This window comes from Pelodiscus sinensis, chromosome 8 (genome assembly GCF_049634645.1).
Source record: "Pelodiscus sinensis isolate JC-2024 chromosome 8, ASM4963464v1, whole genome shotgun sequence".
Taxonomy (NCBI): Eukaryota; Metazoa; Chordata; order Testudines; family Trionychidae; genus Pelodiscus; species Pelodiscus sinensis.
The window spans coordinates 33,043,521-33,061,657 of NC_134718.1; the positions used below are offsets into that span (position 1 = coordinate 33,043,521).

At 45.5% G+C, this 18,137-nt stretch overlaps 1 protein-coding gene across 3 annotated transcripts in view; it reads right to left on the reverse strand.

Moving 5' to 3' along the window:
• Positions 1 to 18,137, reverse strand: part of MICU1 (mitochondrial calcium uptake 1) — a 221,071-nt gene that overhangs the window by 148,313 nt on the left and 54,621 nt on the right. For all 3 annotated transcript variants that reach the window (XM_075935002.1, XM_075935003.1, XM_075935004.1), the window contains one exon: positions 2,414 to 2,594. In XM_075935002.1, the coding sequence (XP_075791117.1) occupies positions 2,414 to 2,594 (181 nt within the window). The remainder of the gene's footprint in view (positions 1 to 2,413; positions 2,595 to 18,137) is intronic.

Consider the following 18,137-nt stretch of genomic DNA (forward strand, 5'->3'; position numbering starts at 1 on the left):
TAAATATTACTCAAATTACACATATACAGGAGAAGATAGGTGCCCTAGAATCATCAGTTTAGGACCACAGCACCAGTCTTTAATGGATGCTGGGTGATTATATCCCAGCTTCCTTCTACATTGATTCACTGCCCAAATAACTTGAGTCATGCTTAATCTAGGAGTTCATCACTTATTGCATTTGTTAAACAGTTAGGGGATAACATGGGCGGCAGGTGTGGTAGGCGGGTGAAAGCACAGCTTTCCCAAACCGCCAATCTGGTCCCACCCACAGAACACCTACTGTAGGCATCCTGAGGGCAAAGTGTTGCTGTCCCCAAGTGCCTTCCCTCCCCTCCCTGTGCTCTGAACGGAAGTGGTTATGGGCCTCATGCCCTCTGCCCTCCTCCTGCTCTAGGCTACATGCCCTGCGCCCTCCCTGAGCTCTGGAGCCAGGGAGGCTAGGGGTCACGTGCCCTCCAACTTCTCCATGCTGGAGGGGTTAGGGCCTCAGTAGACGGTGTGGGGCTGGGGGCTTGCGTCCCCTAGTCCTACCATCACCGACTGCCTATGGGAGATAAACAAGCTTTAAAACTCTAAGACTTCAATTAAAGAAAAAAAAAAAAAAAAGAGGGGTTTTGAGTCTTTTTGGCCTCAACAGGCTCCTGTTGGATGCACCATTTTGATTCGGACAGCTCCCCTACCCCAGTGAGCACAGGGGAGCCAGGAGTCACGGGCCATGTTTAGGGGGCATGGGGGCAGCTTCGCGAGCCGCACTGACGGGGGGGGAGAGGGGAAAGAGCCACATACAGCTCACAAGCCATGGGTTGGCCACGCCTGCTCAAACTGTTTAGAAGGAGTTCTTCAACAGATACATAGACAGACAGAAACAAACTCGCTCAAATACATAGAAAATAATCTAATCTAATTTACTCTGGGATTCTCACTGTTGAGTTACATTTTACTAGTGAAGCCTGACCAGGCCTGCTGACAGGTAGGGGCAAAAGGGGCAACTGCCACTGCACCCAGCAATTCAAAAGACTCCTAATTATTTAAAATAAATATCCATACTAGCCAACAAATGCTTCCTGTCTTCAGTAGCTGGAAGCAACAGCTGAGGAAGCCAATAAGAACCCCCCTGACCTATCAACAGTACTATCACAAGTTTTCTCTTTGCTGGTAGCGAAAAATAATGTTTTTTAATCAAAACTAGTACAGATGAAGGCTTAGATTTTCAAAACTGCCTAATGGAGTTAAACTCCTAATTCTCAATAAAATTTACGGACATGGGGCATCCACATCCCTTAGACAGTTGTGAAAATTTCAGCCGAGGATGTTAGACTGGAATTCATCAGCAAAAAGAATAGTCAGTAACCCCAGCAGACACCCTCAGATACAGTATATGGAATTTAACTGAGTTATCTCACCTAATTATTGATACCAAAAAAGAATTTGGCATCTCCAAATAAAACCTGTGTAACCTATGAAAAGTGATTAAGCCACTACATACTACCCACTTACAATTTAGCAACAAATGAAATGCAGCTTAGAGCATATGGACTTCAAATCAAAATAACTATCAGAACCAAATTATAGAAAAGGCAATGTGAAGAAAATACACTCTTGCTCTTCTGTTGTCCTAAATAAAACATAGCACAATAAAATAAGCATTCAGAGAAGTTAAAAAAAATACAGCTTCCTGTTAAGACCGAGTTATGTCTTTTTGTCAGACCAAACTGTAATCTTGTCATATTGATAGTAACAGCTAGTGACTGACTAGTGTTGCCAATCATTCTAAGCAGTACAAAGACCTCAAGACTACCAAGTAATGAAGGCAGGTCACAATGTGTTTTTTCTAGTTTACAAATAGGAGGGTTGAAAAATCAAACAAATAAACATAGGTGCACATTTTTTATGATCAACATGGACTAAATAAATGGATAAAAGAGGGAGAAGTTGGGTTTCAGTAGGCATGGTGAGAGGATAACCACATGGAATAAAAAGGTCCTGCCCCTTGATACCAAACCCCTCCACAAATAGAAAGACACTTAAGATGCAATTTTTAAATATACCATGCTTCTCAGATTTTTAATCACTGCTTTTTTAACAGAGCAAGGTAAAAGGCCGCTAGCCTACTTTTTCAAAAGCAACTAGTGATTGAGAAGCTCACTTTTTTGGTACCCAACTTGAGATACTTCAAAAGGGCCACACTTCCCAAAAATCAAGCCCCTGTAAGGCATCTCAAGTTGAGTAACCAGAAAAGGGGTGAAAGAGTCACTAGTCCCCTTTGAAAATGAAGGCTAGTAAATACCAAAAGAAAACCCATGAATACTCCCAGCATTTAAAGTTTAATTCTGTCCTATATTCTCTCCCTGTTTCATTACTGTTCAACTGCAGCAGTATAAAGAACATATTTTGTGACAAGCTTTTGTACCTTACGGTCTCTAAATCCAGAACGTTGTTTCTTCTTCTTCTCTTCTGGCTGTGTACCTCCACCATTTGACTCAATAGTCCTTCTATCATCCTCACCATTCTCTTCTTCTTGGTCCTTCACTTTTTCATTAGTTTCTGTCCTTGCATTGTGTTTTACAGACGATGATGCTTCTGCATAAGCTCTGTGATGGGCAGGAATAAAACAGTGATCAATCAGAAACTTAACTGGGACCGTAAATACAATATTAAACACTGGTTCAACCAACAAGCCGACTGGAATAACAGCAGATTTGACTGTAAATGCCAGAGTTTTTAAAATCCTTGAGGCAGGGACTGTTTCTATGTGTCTGGTACAACAATTAGTACAATGGGGCCATGATCCTGATTGGGGTCCATGGGTACTATTGCTATAGTATTTATTAAAAAAACAAAAACAAATAAATGCTAGTGTACTAACAGGGTACAAAAGTCCAATGTTAGCATGGTAAATTTCCACTTCTTCATTTCCAGACACAGCGCCTGGTATTTGGCACATTTGGGAAAAGAAAGCAGCTCAAGTGATTTAACACTGATAGGTAATGGTGCTCTAAAAGAGAATCATGCACAACACTTCCTAGACTGGATCACTGGCTGCAATTCAGTATTTTGAGGATTAAAAAGCAAATGAAATTTAGGATATTTGAGAATCTGCAACAAATACTGATATAGCCCCCTGCCCTCCTGGTGGAATTCATGCACCCTTGCAAAACAAACTAATATTAATTATTCATTTGTTTGTTTCCAAAGACCTAATTAAATATATGAATCACAGACTGATTTAGGCTAGTTCACATCTGCTTATCTTCTAACCAATAAAAAGCAAACAAAATCCACCACTGAAATGCAGTAAGCGCTATTTTTAAGAACGAAAGAAAAAGAGAGAGAGAAAGATTCTGACATTAAAAGTGTCTTTCAGAACACCTTTAAAACTCCTACCAAAAATAAGACCAAATGATGAAAGGCATAGGAATTCTGTTATATTTTCAGTATTGCAGTGCTCAGAAGCAGCAGCCCTCCGGCCTCAGCTCAATTGGTTCTCTTTTTAATTTCAAGCAGATGACTGTCATATTTCATCCACGGATGAATCTAGTGAATTTGAAGGGTGAAGGAACAATGAAGACTGAAGCTGGTTATCCATAAATTAGAAATACTGCACATAAGCAGAACACTCAAGCTCTTTTCTTGTTGCACGAGCTTCACCAGTAACCCACTCTGCAGATGAAAATTCACTCTAACTGCGCAGTCAGCCTTACTGTCAACCCACTATGAACAAAGAGCAAAGAAAGCTTCTCGAGGCATAAAAGTTCCAGGCTACAGTTTATACACAGAGCAACTCAAACTTCACAACAGAATTCAACAAGAGAACTTTAGTACACTTTGCTTTTAATTCAATCTATCAAAAAAGCTCAGTCCAAACACACCACTAATGAAAAGCATAACATCTCATATACAAAGTCTACCCTAAAAATCACAATCTTCTAAACAAGCAAAAAAAGTTCATATTTGGTCTCCATTTTTACCAACAAAATGTAAAAATGGTGTATCAAAAATTCCTTATGTTTTAAAAATAAAAATGCTACTTTACTGATATTTCACAAGGGAAAACACAGCCACATCTGTGGACAGTCTCCATGCACTACATAAAAAAATAAAAAGAGAGAATAGATGATTTCAAAATAAACACCACCAGAAGAAAAGTACAACTACATTAAGTCACTGATTGCTATTATATGTGATAGATTTGGAAGTAGTAAATCATTCTACATTGCTTAAGGGAAGAAAATACTAGGGATGTTAGAGTGTAGTCTTATACATGATTAACCAATATACATAGACTTATTGGTTAATCATAACCACTACATGCGCGCACATACACCAGTCCCCTGCTGCCTCTGAATCAGAAGCAGCAAGGGGGGGCGAGGGTAGGAGGTGGTGCCTATGGAGAGCTGGCTTGTCCTCCGGGGCAAGAAAAGCTGCTCCCCGTCTTCCTGGTCTGCAGACCAGGGAGATGGGGAGCAAAGCCTCGGAGCACGCCAGCAGTGGGACAGCCGTGGCGCGCCTGGACTGTCCCGCTGCCCGCGTGCTCTGCGGCTTTGCTCCACGTCTCCCAAGTCAGCAGACCATGGAGACGGAGCAAAGCCGTGGAGGACTTGGGCGGTCCCGCCACCCCCGTCTCCCTGGTCTGCGGGGGGGGGGGGGGGCTGCAGCTAGTGCCCCCCCCAGCAGACCAGGCTTTTCTTGCTTACCCCTGGGGTAGAGCAGCTGGGGGCTGCCGGGTTGGTCCCGCAGCGCCGCTCCGGACCAACCCGGCAGCACCCCAGCTGCTCTGCCCCAGGCGTCCTGATTCAGCCGCTGCTGGTCAGTTTCAGCAGCGGCTGAATCAGGACGCCTGGGGCAGAGCAGCTGGGGTGCTGCTGGGTTGCTCCAGTAGCACCAAGGAGCCGCGCTACTGGAGCAACCCAGCAGCACCCCAGCTGCTCTGCCCCAGGCGTTCCCAAGTCAGCCGCTGCTGAAACTGACCAGCGGCTGACTACAGGAAGCCCGAGGCAGAGTTGCTCTGCCCCAGGCTTCCTGGAATCAGCCGCTCATCAGTTTCAGCAGCAGCTGACTTGGGGACGCCTGGGTTTCTTAAGTTGAATCTGTATGCAAGTCAGAACTGGCGTCCAGATTCAGCTGCGGTTGAAACTGATCAGTTTCAGCAGCGGCTGACGCCAATTCCGACTTACATACAGATTCAACTTAAGAACAAACCTACAGTCCCTATCTTGCATGTAACCCGGGGACTGCCTGTATAGGCAGGACTTGGTCTGACAACATACATAGTGGTAAAAGCAACCTAACAGGACATGGTGAAAGATGTAGTATTGACAGGAATCACACATTTTCTGATTCTGCTACCATCAATAAGTTATATGTTCCATTTTACCAGCATGGAAAGTCCTAGTACATTCTGTAGAGGAGAAGCTGCGCTGTTTTTAATCGTAGGTTTAAGTGCTACTACAGACAGTCAGGTTTTGGGTATAAAGTTGACGAGCTTAGATCAGGTCATTTTGAAACATTTGGGAAATCATTTAGTCTTACATGGATAAGTACTTACACCACAGGTGCTACAGGACTCCTCGCTACTTACACCAGCAGATGAATGGGTGATGCAGTCTGCTGAGGTTCTGGAAAATGGACGTTTAATACACCCCAGAAAATCCAAAGCGCACAGGCACGCATTCCTTTAACAGCAGTCCTAGTGGGTGACCAGCATATAGTGTTCACTAGGGTCTATGACAGTATCTAAGAAAGTGGGACCTATTCTTCACCAGATTCATTTGCATTTCCTACTTCTGTAATTAAACCCATCGTATTGTAACACCAGCCCTATTCTTTATTTTATCTTCTGACTCTTCAGAGTAAAAATTATTTTTTTCCACAGTAGTTGTTCAGCATCCAGCATCATGGTGCCCCAATCTAGATTTGGTCTTTTGGGCACTTATTTATAATACTATACACAAAATACTTATCCACAAAAAGACTGGTTTTCATCTCATGTCATCAAAAATAAATGACAATATTAAATGGACTGCAGAAAGATTAATGTTATTAAACTGTATTTTGTGCAAGTTTTTCTTTTTGAATAAATAAGTTGGATCTCTGATCCCTACACAGAACCTACTGAAGACCAATATGTAGTCATTAAGTTTTGTATGATAACATGCATAACTTAAAAGCAATCAGCAGAATAAAGCTATTCAATGTGTTTAATAAACTTTGTGGAGAAAGGAATAATAGGAAAATAAAATTTCTTGAAATACCCATGTGTTTTTTCCCCCTCACTCACTATTTCATCCATTCTCCCTACTCTTCTATGTTTCAAAATGTACATTATATTAGCGTTTAAACTTTCTGTATTTTCAATTTAATTCAAGTTTTTAGCTTCAGGCTACTCTGCTGCATTTGCTACTACAAAATAATAAGTCAACATCTTGTATGCAGTATTATTGTAACTGTGCTGGTCCCACAGCATTAAAAGAGAAGATGGGCCAATTTCTGTTGATGAGCAAGAAAAGCTTACACATTGCTGCTCATCTGGTCCCGCCCTTTCATCTTTTGCTCATCTTCTTCTATAATAAGCTCCCAAGGAAAGGATTTTGCAGATGGCTGGTACCTAAGTGCAGGCATTTACCAGAAGGCACATAATAAACAATGTAAGACATCATGTGCAAATTACTGAATTGGTATTGATACTTTCCATGAAGTCTAGGTCTATACTTCAAAGGCTTTACCAATATAGCTAGTGAGGATGTCAATGTTCAACAGTCACCCGATAAGCATCAGCCTTACCGGCATGCTTACCAGGTAACCGGTTAATCGGAGGGCCCAGCTGGCCGGAGCAGCTCCTGCCAGAGGAAATCACTCCTTGCATCACCTATTTGCAATTTATACTCGCAAAAACTATGCTTATACTGATATAGCTTTATTCTACCACCCAAATGAAAAAAACTATTGTCAGTATTACTGTCCCTGCCAAGGGGCTTTTGCTGGGAAAACTATATTTGTCACAAAACCCACCGCTGACAGCTATCCCAGCAACGGTCTGTAGTACAGTAATTTCTCATTTAACACATGCCCGCTTAACATGTTTTCACGATAGCATGATTTTTTCTTTTAGGGAATTTTTTAATTACCCGACCCTCCCCGGAATAACACAATTTCCCCAGCCGGCCCATTGCCGGCAGCTGCACGGGGCTTCCCCCGCCTCCCTGCAAAGTGGTGGAGGGTTCGACACTCACCACGCCGTTCCCCAGCGACCCTCCCTCACTAGACACGGTGCAAGTCCCGACACATGGGCATACTCCCAACCCTATCCCCTTCCCCTCTCCTCTCCTGCCCTTCCTTCCCCCAGAGCCAAACACCTCCCCTCCCTGCTGTAACCCAGTCCCCTTTCTCCCCCAATCTTATGTCCCAGTCCCAACAGATACCACCGCTTGAAACGCAACCCCCACCTTGTCCATTATTTTCAATGGGAAAATTGACCCCCATAACATGTTTTCACTTAACACACTCATTTTCTGAAACATATCTATAGTGTTAAATGAGGAATTACTGTATAGCCTGAGATTTCATTGTCTTGACAAGCTACACAAGTATTAACTTATTTTTAAAGAGAGAGACTTTAAGTATCTGTCAGAGGAGGAAGAATAACTCTGAACAATTATTCATCATGTATGACAGATCTTTCCTAGATTATTTGGTAATAATGACACTAATCTCAAAATGTCAAGAAATAGATACGTCAGATGACTATAATATTATTTGAAGTCACTGTCGCAACTGCTGCTTGTTACTGTGCAGCATATGGATTCAGTCCTACAATGCAGCAAGAAGACAATAGGACTACTTACATGTCTTGCAGGGCTCTTCAGTTACCTCCCAAATCAGGCCTATTGCCAGAAACAGGAAGAGGGTTGACAGTAGGTGAGCAATGTAGTAAACAGGTGAGAAATAAAAATCAGTCAAGGAACCCAGATGACCATGGACATCTTAAGTAGGACTCAACCTAGCAGATACTGTCTATCAAATCACATACCAAAAAAACTCAAATCCAGTGAAGTCATTTAAAGTTCTGATACTAGTACAAAATTTAAAAAAGAACCCACAACAATAGAAAATTAATACTTGAAATATTCAAGTTAAAATTAGTACAGTTAGGGCTATTTCTTGACTACTAAATCAGGAAAATAAAGAGGAAGATTACTTAATTACCATCATGCATAAAGTGTTATATTTTGTTTCCAGAGAACTTTATTTAATATTATTGAGGAAAGAAAAGTATTTCGGGTGACAGCTTCACACTTAGTGCTGAAAATGTTTATCAGCAAAGGAAGGAATTAACAAAAAATTCCAGCAGTATTTCAGCTCAATACCCCAAATATCAGAAAATCTAATAATTGACTAACCAACACTCTACTTAACATCAGAAGAAGCTACAGGTGTTAAATTAGCCACCAGAGGGCACTCATAGGCTATGTCTATTGCGCAAGAACTTCTTGCTAAAGAGATCTTCTGCAAAAAGTTCTAGTGCAAGAGTGCATCCACACGGCCATGTGCTTTTACGAAAAAGCTGCACTTTTGCAGGAGGAAGAGAGTCCACATTGCCATTGATGCTCTTGCTCAAGAAAGCTCTGATGGCCGTTCACAGAATGGCCATCAGAGCACCTGTGCTTTTTCTGACACGGGTTTCCTGTTATCCGTCCACACATGCCTTTTTGCAGAAAGAGGAATAACTCTTGCACAAAAAGCCCTGTCTTCTGACAATCTACTGTACTTTTTCTTGAGCAAAAATGCACTTGTAGTCTGGATGGTCTACAAGTTTTTCCAGAAAAACAGCCATTTTTGCACAAAAACTCTGTAGTGTAGAGGTAGCCATATTGTTTACATTTTACTTTTTTTTTTAATTGACATTTAAGAAGCAGTGTTTAAATAGTGAAATCCTTAGCTTATACCAAAACGTATGAATGCACAAATCTGTTCAATACTTCTACACTAGGATGGTTTGCCAGAATAGCTATGCCAGTAAAACTTTCTAGCACAGACAAGACCTGAGATTATCAATCTTTGAATGGGAAGATGGCGAAGTTGTTGAAAAGGAGTGAGGGGACAAAAGGGGTTTGTTGAAGACAGATAATGTTCTCCCTAAAAAGAACACAGAGAAAGCCTAAGTAGAAAAGAGGAGTGGCTCAAGCAGAGAATCCTAAAAGATACCAAGAGAATATGAGAGAGAGAGAGAGAGAGAGAGAGAGAGAGAGAGAGAGAGAGAGAGAGAGAGAACAAACAAACAATTAAGCTGAAACAGCATATTGTACGTGAAGACGTGAGAACCAAGATAGCACAGAATAATGCTGGTGTGGAAAGTTAGAACAAGATGCAGGTTATAAACAGCAGTAGACAGACTGCATGGAACAGGGGTGAGCAAAATCAGGCCAGGGGGCCAGATCTGGCCCACCAAGCATTTCTCTCTGGCCCACCCAGCTGATTAGCTGAGTGCGCATACTTACAGCCAGCAACATGTTCAGCTGCCCCTCCCCTGCACTTTGCTCTATGCTGCAGATGAGCTACTTCCAAGATTCTCCTGCTAGCTGTGCAGAGCAGGGGGCAAGAGGGATGGAGGGGAGAGCGATTGCTGAAGTCAGGGTGTTCCTCTTCCCGTTTCCCATCTTTGCAAAGCAGGAGAGGGGGAAGGGAGACACACAGTCAGCAGAGCTGCTGCAATCTGAAAGTGTGGATGACAAGTGACTCAGAGGAGTGCAGAGAGGGGGAGACAACAGAGCAGGACAAATTTTCCTTAAAAAGAGACAGAGCATGGCTTCTATCAGAAACTCACCTCAGTAGCAGCCAGCACACACACACTGTCACTGTTACAAACCCCAGTCTGTACCCCCCCACATATGCACTGCCGCACACACTCAGTCAAAGTTTGTCTCTCACACAAAGTGTGTCTCTTTCTCACACACGCTCTTTGTCTCTCTCTCTCTAGCCCTCAGCCCCACCCCTTCTGCCCAAGGCTCCACCCCTTCCGGGAGCCCAAAGCCAGCCCACAGCTAGGTACCAAAATCTGTCAAGTGGCCCCCCTGTGAAAATTATTCTCCACCCTGGCATAGGATCTGCTTGTGAAACCCACCTTTGAATATATTTATTATTATTGCCATCAGTGTGGTGTATGAGAGAGATTTATATTAAGTATTTCAGACATATAATATACACTGCTTATTAAAAGACTATGACAAAAAACACTTCTTATAGCCATCTATGCTTGTTTATGAAAAGAGACAATCCTCTTCCCATTTCACAAGTCTAATTCAGATTACCAATCTATAGCTCCCTTCTTGTGGGCTTCCAGTTTTGTAAATTCTTCTAGGTTGGGGACAGGCAACTTAGGCCAGTGAGTGGTCTGCATGAGTGGCCTCCATCTCAGTGGGCCACATGGTTGTCAACCAAGACGATCACCTAAGCAAAATTACCCTAATTAAACTTATCTAGAATTTGCAGGGTGTACTGAGTGAACTATAGCAGTTCTTCGATTGGAAGTATAGGGAGCACATGGCTTTCACAATGTTGTATGCAATCAGCATGCATCTCACTTCACAAGCCCTTGCTTTAAGTGCGTGTAACTTCTCTAACACCAGTAGGAAAAAAACTACAGTAAAACTCCAATTGTCCAGTATCCAGTGGTCCGGCACTCCTGATAGTCCGGCACCAACTGGAAGGGGAGGTTACTCACCTGGTGTAGTAACGGTCGTTCTTCGAGATATGTCCCCATGGGTGCTCCACTCTAGGTGTTGGGCTCGTCCCGGCGCCGCTGATCGGAGGCTTTTCGTAGCTCTAGTCGGCCGGACCGCGCATGCGTGGCAGGCTTCGCGCCGTTTCCTCAGTCACGCGGTCCGGCCCCTCCGCCAGTTCCGGTCACTGTCCGGAATCTGTAACAAGACAAAAGAGACAGACCCGGAGCGGGGAGGAGGGCGGGACGTGGAGCACCCACGGGGACACATCTCAAAGAACGATCGTTACGACACCAAGTGAGTAACTTCCACTTCTTCTTCGAGTGGTCCCCGTGGGTGCTCCACTCTAGGTGACTACAAAGCAGTAGTCAAGATGCGCACCGGGTCAATGATTATTCGTAGAGGCTAGAACCGCAGACGCTACTGCTGCGTCCAGGGCCCAGCGCCATACTATAGCATAATGATGAATGAAAGAAGTGCTAGAGGACCAGGTGGCTGCCTGGCAAATGTCGCTGAGAGGGACGCCTCGGGCAAAGGTGGTGGAAGTGGCCACCGCTCTAGTGGAATGAGCAATAGGTTGAGAAAGGAGAGGCCTTCCTTTGAGCGAATGACATGTCGAAATGCAATCGGTAATCAGTCTAGCTATCCATTGACTGGAAAGAGGATTGCCTCTGGAACGCTGCGCTATGGACACGAGTAGCCTGTCCGTACGTCTCCAAGAGCGCGTTCTTTCTATGTAAAAAGCGAGTGCTCGTCGCACGTCAAGCATGTGAAGCAAGGTCTCTGATGGAGAAGCATGTGGTCTGGGATAAAAGGCAGTCAAAACTATAGGTTCGTTGATATGAAAAGAGGTATCTATCTTGGGAATGAATGCCGGATGTAGGCGCAATGTCACTGTGCCTTTTGAAAAGGATGTGTAGGGAGGACTTGCCATTAATGCCCCTAACTCGCTAACTCTGCGTGCCGAGGTGATAGCCAGTAGAAATACAACTTTCATCGTTAACATTCGTAGCGGTATTGATGCCAACGGTTCAAAGGGAGGATGCATGATCGTGAGCAGGACCAGATCGAGGCTCCAGGCTGGTGGAGGGGGTCTGTGAGATGGGTGTAGGTTCATCAGACCTTTTAAAAATCTCTTTGTAATTTGATGGGGAAAAAAATCGAGGAACCTTGCAGAGGCTCGTGGAAAGCACTGATCGCTGCTAAGTGGACTTTCAGGGTAGACATGGAGAGACCGGAATTGTGAAGGTGAAGGACATAGTCCAGGTGCAGAGAAGACACAAGAGGTTGCACGTTTCGAGTTTGGCACCAATGAACAAATCTACGCCACTTTGCCAGGTAAGTTTTCAGAGTAGAAGCTTTCCTGCTGCTCATGAGAATAGTCTTAACTCGCTGTGAACAAAGGTGTTCGTCATGTTTGAGCCAGTTATCAGCCACGCTGTGAGGTGAAGTGACTCGAGTCTGGGATGCAGGAGAGCTCCATCCTGCTGAGATAACAGGTCTGGGTGAAGAGGGAGCGGCCATGGTGGGCATATCGACATCCTGTACAAGAGCTGGTACCACGGCTGTCTTGGCTATGCCGGAGCTATGAGAATGACTGTCGCCTGCTCAAGCATTATTTTCTCCAGAGTCCTCGCGACTAGGACTGTCGGGGGAAAATGCGTACAGGAGCGATATGCGCCAAGTGGTCAGGAGAGCGTCACCCAGAGATCTGCTTCCCATGCCTGCTCTGGAGCAGAACTGGGGACATTTGGCATAGTGTGCTGTGGCAAAGAGGTCTACCTTCGGCATGCCCCACCTGCGGAAGATGCAATGCAGGACGTCTGATCTTATCTCTCATTCGTGATCTACTGGGAATCGTCTGCTCAACGAGTCCGCAATGACATTGCTGATGCCAGGTAAGTATGACACTGTGATGGTTATGACGTTCCTTATGCACCAGTTCCACAACCGTATCGCTTCTGCGCAGAGGGAACGAGATCTGGCACCCCCCTGCCGGTTCACATAGTACATTGCCGCCACATTGTCTGTGAATACCCGGATGGTGGCGTGCCATATGCATGGGAGAAAATGCTTGCATGCTAGGAAGATGGCACGCAACTCCAAGAGATTGATGTGATAGGTCTGTTCTGTGGAGGACCATTTGCCCTGAACGCGCTCGCTGTCCGTAGGCGCCCCCCAGCCTATGAGGGATGCATCTGTTGTTATAAGCACGGAGGGTTGAGGACGACGGAATGGGACTCCGGAAAGGAGATTCTCTGAGCGTTTCCACCAACATAGGGAATCGCGGACATGAGGTGGCACAACAACCGTCTTGTGAATGTTGTGCTTCTGTGGGACGTCTACTCTTCGCAACCAATGTTGAAGATTTCTGAAGTGAAGTCTTGTATATGGGACCACGAACGTGGTAGATGCCATGTGGCCTAGAAGATGAAGGCACGTATGGACAGACACAGTTGGGGCGATGTCGAGGACCTTCAGTAGGTCTTGTATCGCTTGAAACCTGTCTAGGGGCAAGTATGCCCTTGCCGTGATAGAATCTAGGATTGCCCCTATAAACTTTATATTCTGTGTTGGAGCAATGGTTGACTTCTGTTCGTTTATTATCAGACCGAGAGAATCGAACGTGCTTCTGGTTAACGAGACCATTTGCATGGTTTCCTGATGTGTTGGTGCCCTTATAAGACAGTCGTCCAGATACGGAAAAATGAGAACATGCTGGCGATGGAGGTATGCCGTGACGACCGCTAAAGTCTTTGAAAAAACTCTGGGGGCCGACGCCAGGCCAAAGGGGAGGACCCTGTACTGGAAATGGTCGTTGTTTATCACGAACTGTAAGAAGTGTCTGTGTGCCGGATGGACCGTAATGTGAAAATACACGTCCTGTAAGTCGAGGGCCGCAAACCAGTCATCGTGATCTAGAGATGGAATTACTGTGGTTAGAGTTACCATCTTGAAACGTCTTTTCTGCAGGTAACTGTCAAGCTGACGCAGATCGAGAATCGGTCTCCACCCTCCCGTTTTATTTTGGGTCAGGAAATAACGGGAATAAAAACCTTTCCCCCTGAACTCTTCCGGGACCATTTCTATGGCTCCAATAGCTAGCAGGCGCGTAGCCTCCTGCCATAAGAGTTTCGTGAGAAGGGTCCCTGAAAAGGGACGGGGTTGGTGGATGGGTAGGGGATATAGAAGTAAAGGGGATGGTGAAACCTGATATTATTTCCAACACCCATTTGTCGGTGGCCACTTCGGCCCAACGATGGTAAGAAGGCCGAAGGCGATGATGGAAGATGGGTATGGCATCAGCAGTGGTGGTAACTACAACTGGTGTAATCGCGCCCTCGACGGGCGAGTCAAACTTGTTGTTTTGCGTGCGGCGCATTGGTCGCCCTAGATGGTTGAGGACGTCTACGCTGAGGTCTTTGTTTGGACAGAGTATGATCAAAAGGACGAGGTTGTTGTCTTTGAAACTGAAAATCATATCACCTTTGATACGGGAAGTACCTTCGGCGATGGAACAGTGGTACGTACATGCCAAGAGTACGAAGAGTTGTACGCGAGTCTTTGCCAGTGTGCAATACCTCATCTGTTTTGTCCGCAAATAGTTTCAATTTGCAAATCTCTAGGGGCCCCAGCGGCAGCCAGCTATGACGCTCTGCGCATGGATATCGTGGTGGCTATAGACCTTACGGCAGTGTCTGCAACATCCATGGCTATCTTAAGACTAGCCCTAGAACAAGCATACCCCTCCTGTACAACGGCTCGGAGTATAGCCTTATCCTCCTCGGAGGCGTTTTGGGCAAGCCCTGCCAACTTGGCAATATTATCGAACCCATGGTTGGACAGAAGTGCCGCGTAGTTGGCGATGTGAAGGAGGGTAGAGGAAGAGTAAACTTTCTGCCCGAAAATGTCCAGTTTCTTGGCGTCTTTTTCCACTGCTGCATTTTTTACTTGCGGATTTTTGGCACGATTAAGGGCTGCATCCACTACCAGGGAATTCAGCTGGGGATGCGTAAAAAGAAATTCCAAACCCTTGGACGGATCGAAATATCTCTTTTCCGCCCGTTTCGATGTAGGTGGGACAGAAGCCGGGGTGTGCCAGATCTCCGAGGCTGGTTCAAGAATGGCTCGTCAATGGGAAGTGCTGCTCTTGACTGCTGCCTGGGGTGCAAATTTTTCAGCAATCTATACTGTTTGGCCTGTACGTCCGTCATCTGAACATTCTGTGTCTGCGCCACCCGTTTGAAACGGTCCTGGAATTCTCGACCGTCATCCGGGGGTGAAGTGTCTCCTTGAAATACTGCCTCGTCCGGTGAAGATGAGGAAATGTCGGCTGGAGATACTGTGCGCGGAGGAACATCCTCGTCCGAAATCTGACCATCCTCTGGTTCAGACAACTGAGGAGGAGGAGGAGGAATGGAGGCAATCGTCAGAGTCTTGGGCAACGGGGCTGCCTGTTGTAATGAGCCCATGGGGGACTGGTGTCTATGCAGCGAAGCATGACAATGGCACGAGTGAGGAGGAGAACGAGATCTTATGTAATGATGAGAAAAATGATCTCCACCTCCATGTCGATAGGAACCATCGGGGGATGGTCTTCTGGATGAGTAAGCACTGCTGTATCTACTACCATAAGATCTTGAGGGTGAACGAGTTGGTGAACGAGATCTAGAAGCATGCATCCCAAAATGTGGTATGGGGTGTCTGTAAACCTAGGTGTAGTGGTGCCTCGAGTGGCGGTGCAGAGAACGCGGGTTGGAATGATAACGAGACTCCCTGGGAGAATGGTATCTTGGAGGAGAGGGAGACTGTGCCGGCAAAAAGATGGGCGAAGGAGAAGGGGACACCCTTCTCGGAGCCGACTTCCTTTGAGCCTTCGTAGGTACGGCCGAAGGCATGGCTGGAGGCTCATCGATAGAGGAATGCCTGGAGGTTTGATCCCCATCATCTAGTACTAATATCGGTGATTGCCACACCAGTGAAGCCAGGGATCATAACGGTGCCTCAGGCAGGACCAAGCTGCGGTGGTCCGCTAGTGCCGGTTTCGTAATAATTCGCGGTGCCGCTTCCGGTACCGCAGATTGACTGCAACTCGGCACTGCCTTCGGTGCCATGGGCGATTGGTGCCCCAGTGCCACCTGCTCTGTCGGTGCCGCCGACTGAAGCGGTGCCGGCTGCGGTTCCATGTCTCCCGTGCCGGTGCAAGGTCGGTGCCGAAGCTTTTGAGTCAGGCACTTTCATAGGCAGCCACCCGTGAGCCGACAGTTCCCATGTCTTCCCTGTAGCCTTAACAGCAGTTGACTGTGCCGGTACCGAGGAGGAGCGCACCACCGGCTTATGCGTCTCTGGTTTTTGTTTCGCGGGTTGAGCACCCGTTCCGGAGATACTGGGTCGGTCACCCTCAGTGCGTTTAGATAGAGGGGCTGCGGCCAGGGATCGCGCCGGGGAGACTTTCTTTCCCTTCTTCTGAGCTGACCCCATCAACGGCGAAGACCTCCTCTTGCGCTCCATAGGGGGATCTCTTTGAGGCGTTTCTGAAGGCTGTAGAGCCTTATCGAACAGGATGAGCTTCAGCCTCATGTCCCTGTCTTTACGTGCTCTACCCGTTAGCTTGGAACAGTGAGCACATCGTGGCCGTCGGATGCTGGCATGGGATCTTTACATAAAGAACATTTCTTAAACCCCAGGGAACCGGGCATTTTGAAGTAACTGGTTCCAACAGCAAAACGAACTAATAACAAAACACTAACTAACTATGTCCAACTTGGACTATATAAATATAAATATAACAATTTTTTTTTTAAACAACAAGCACTAACTAACGAAGTAAAAGGTGAGGAAACTAATGAAATTCTTTTAACTTTTCTACAGAAAGAAGGTAATTCTGAGGAGAGACTCTGATCTCCGTCAGCAGCCTAGGATGGTTGAAAGGAACTGGCGGAGGGGCCGGACCACGTGACTGAGGAAACCGCACGAAGCCTGCCACGCATGCGTGGTCCGGCCGACTACAAGTACGAAAAGCCTCCGATCAGGGGCGCCGGGACGAGCCCGACACCTAGAGTGGAGCACCCACGGGGACCACTCGAAGAAGAACCCGGAAGTGCTCCGGCCAGCCGGACAATTGGAGCTGCTCTGCCCCCAGCTTCCCCAAGTCAACCACTGCTGAAACTGACCAGCGGCGGACTTGGAGAAGCCGGGGGCAGAGCAGCTGGGGTGATGCCAGGTTGGTCCCGCAGCGCCGCCGGGTTGGTCCCGCAGCGCCGCCCTCTCCCATGCTGCGCCGTTTCCCGCCGACCCCTCCCCATCCCAGACACCTCATAGTCCCCCTTCCGATACTCTGGCATATCTGATAATCCGGCACCTCCTGGGTCCTAAAGGTGCCAGATTATCGGATGTTTCCTGTACATGGATGAAAACAAGAAGAATCTAGCAATGGGAAACAAAACAATTCATAGACCACATACAGAATCACAAGCGAACCCATACTTTAAATGTAGCAATTCTCAAAAAAGAACTTGTGATCTAATTGGATTTTCTAAGACTTTGAAAAATCATTAGACTGTGGGATTTGGTGAGGGTATCTGAAGAGGTCTCACACTAAAACAATACATAAATCATAGAATGCTAGAACTGTAAAGGATCATCAAGTCCTGGCCACTGCCCTCATGGCAGGACCCCAAGCACCATCTGATCATCCCTGATAGATGCCTATCCAAATGGCTCTTAAATATCTCCAGTGATGGAGATTCCACAACCTTCATAGGCAATTTAGTTCAGTGTTTAGGAAAAACTTTGTAACTGTCAGGGTGGTTAATGTCCAACCTAAATCTCCCTTGCTCCAATTTACACCCATTGCTTCTAGTCCTATCATCAGAGGCCAAAGAGAACAATTTTCTCCCTCCTCCCCATGACACCCTTTTAAATACTTGAAAACTGCTATTATGTCCCCTCTCAGTCTTCTATTTTCTAAACTAAACAAGCCCAATTCTTTCGGTCTTCCCTCATAGCTCATGATCTCTAGACCTTTAATCATAATATTTCATTACTTTATTTCAGAAGTGAATTACCCAAGTGCATACCCAAACAATATGTAACAATTACTATTCTTCCCTTTTCTGCTCCAATAAGCACCTATCTTTTCTATTTTTACAAGCATCTAGTAAATCCTAAAAATATTTCCTGCTGAGCAATTTTTATCCTAAAACTGTGCATAAATGTAATGGTACAAACATAACTTGTTTAATCCTTTATTATCAGTAAGGATGAGCTTCCTAAGCTATCAAAAGGAAAATATACCAGATTTAATGTAAAACTTCTTAGCGTACTATGCAAATTTCTGATATTTTGAGAGCTATAATTTTAAAAGCCAAAAATACCATATTATATGAAAAATTAGATTAAAGATAGCCATTTAAAAAT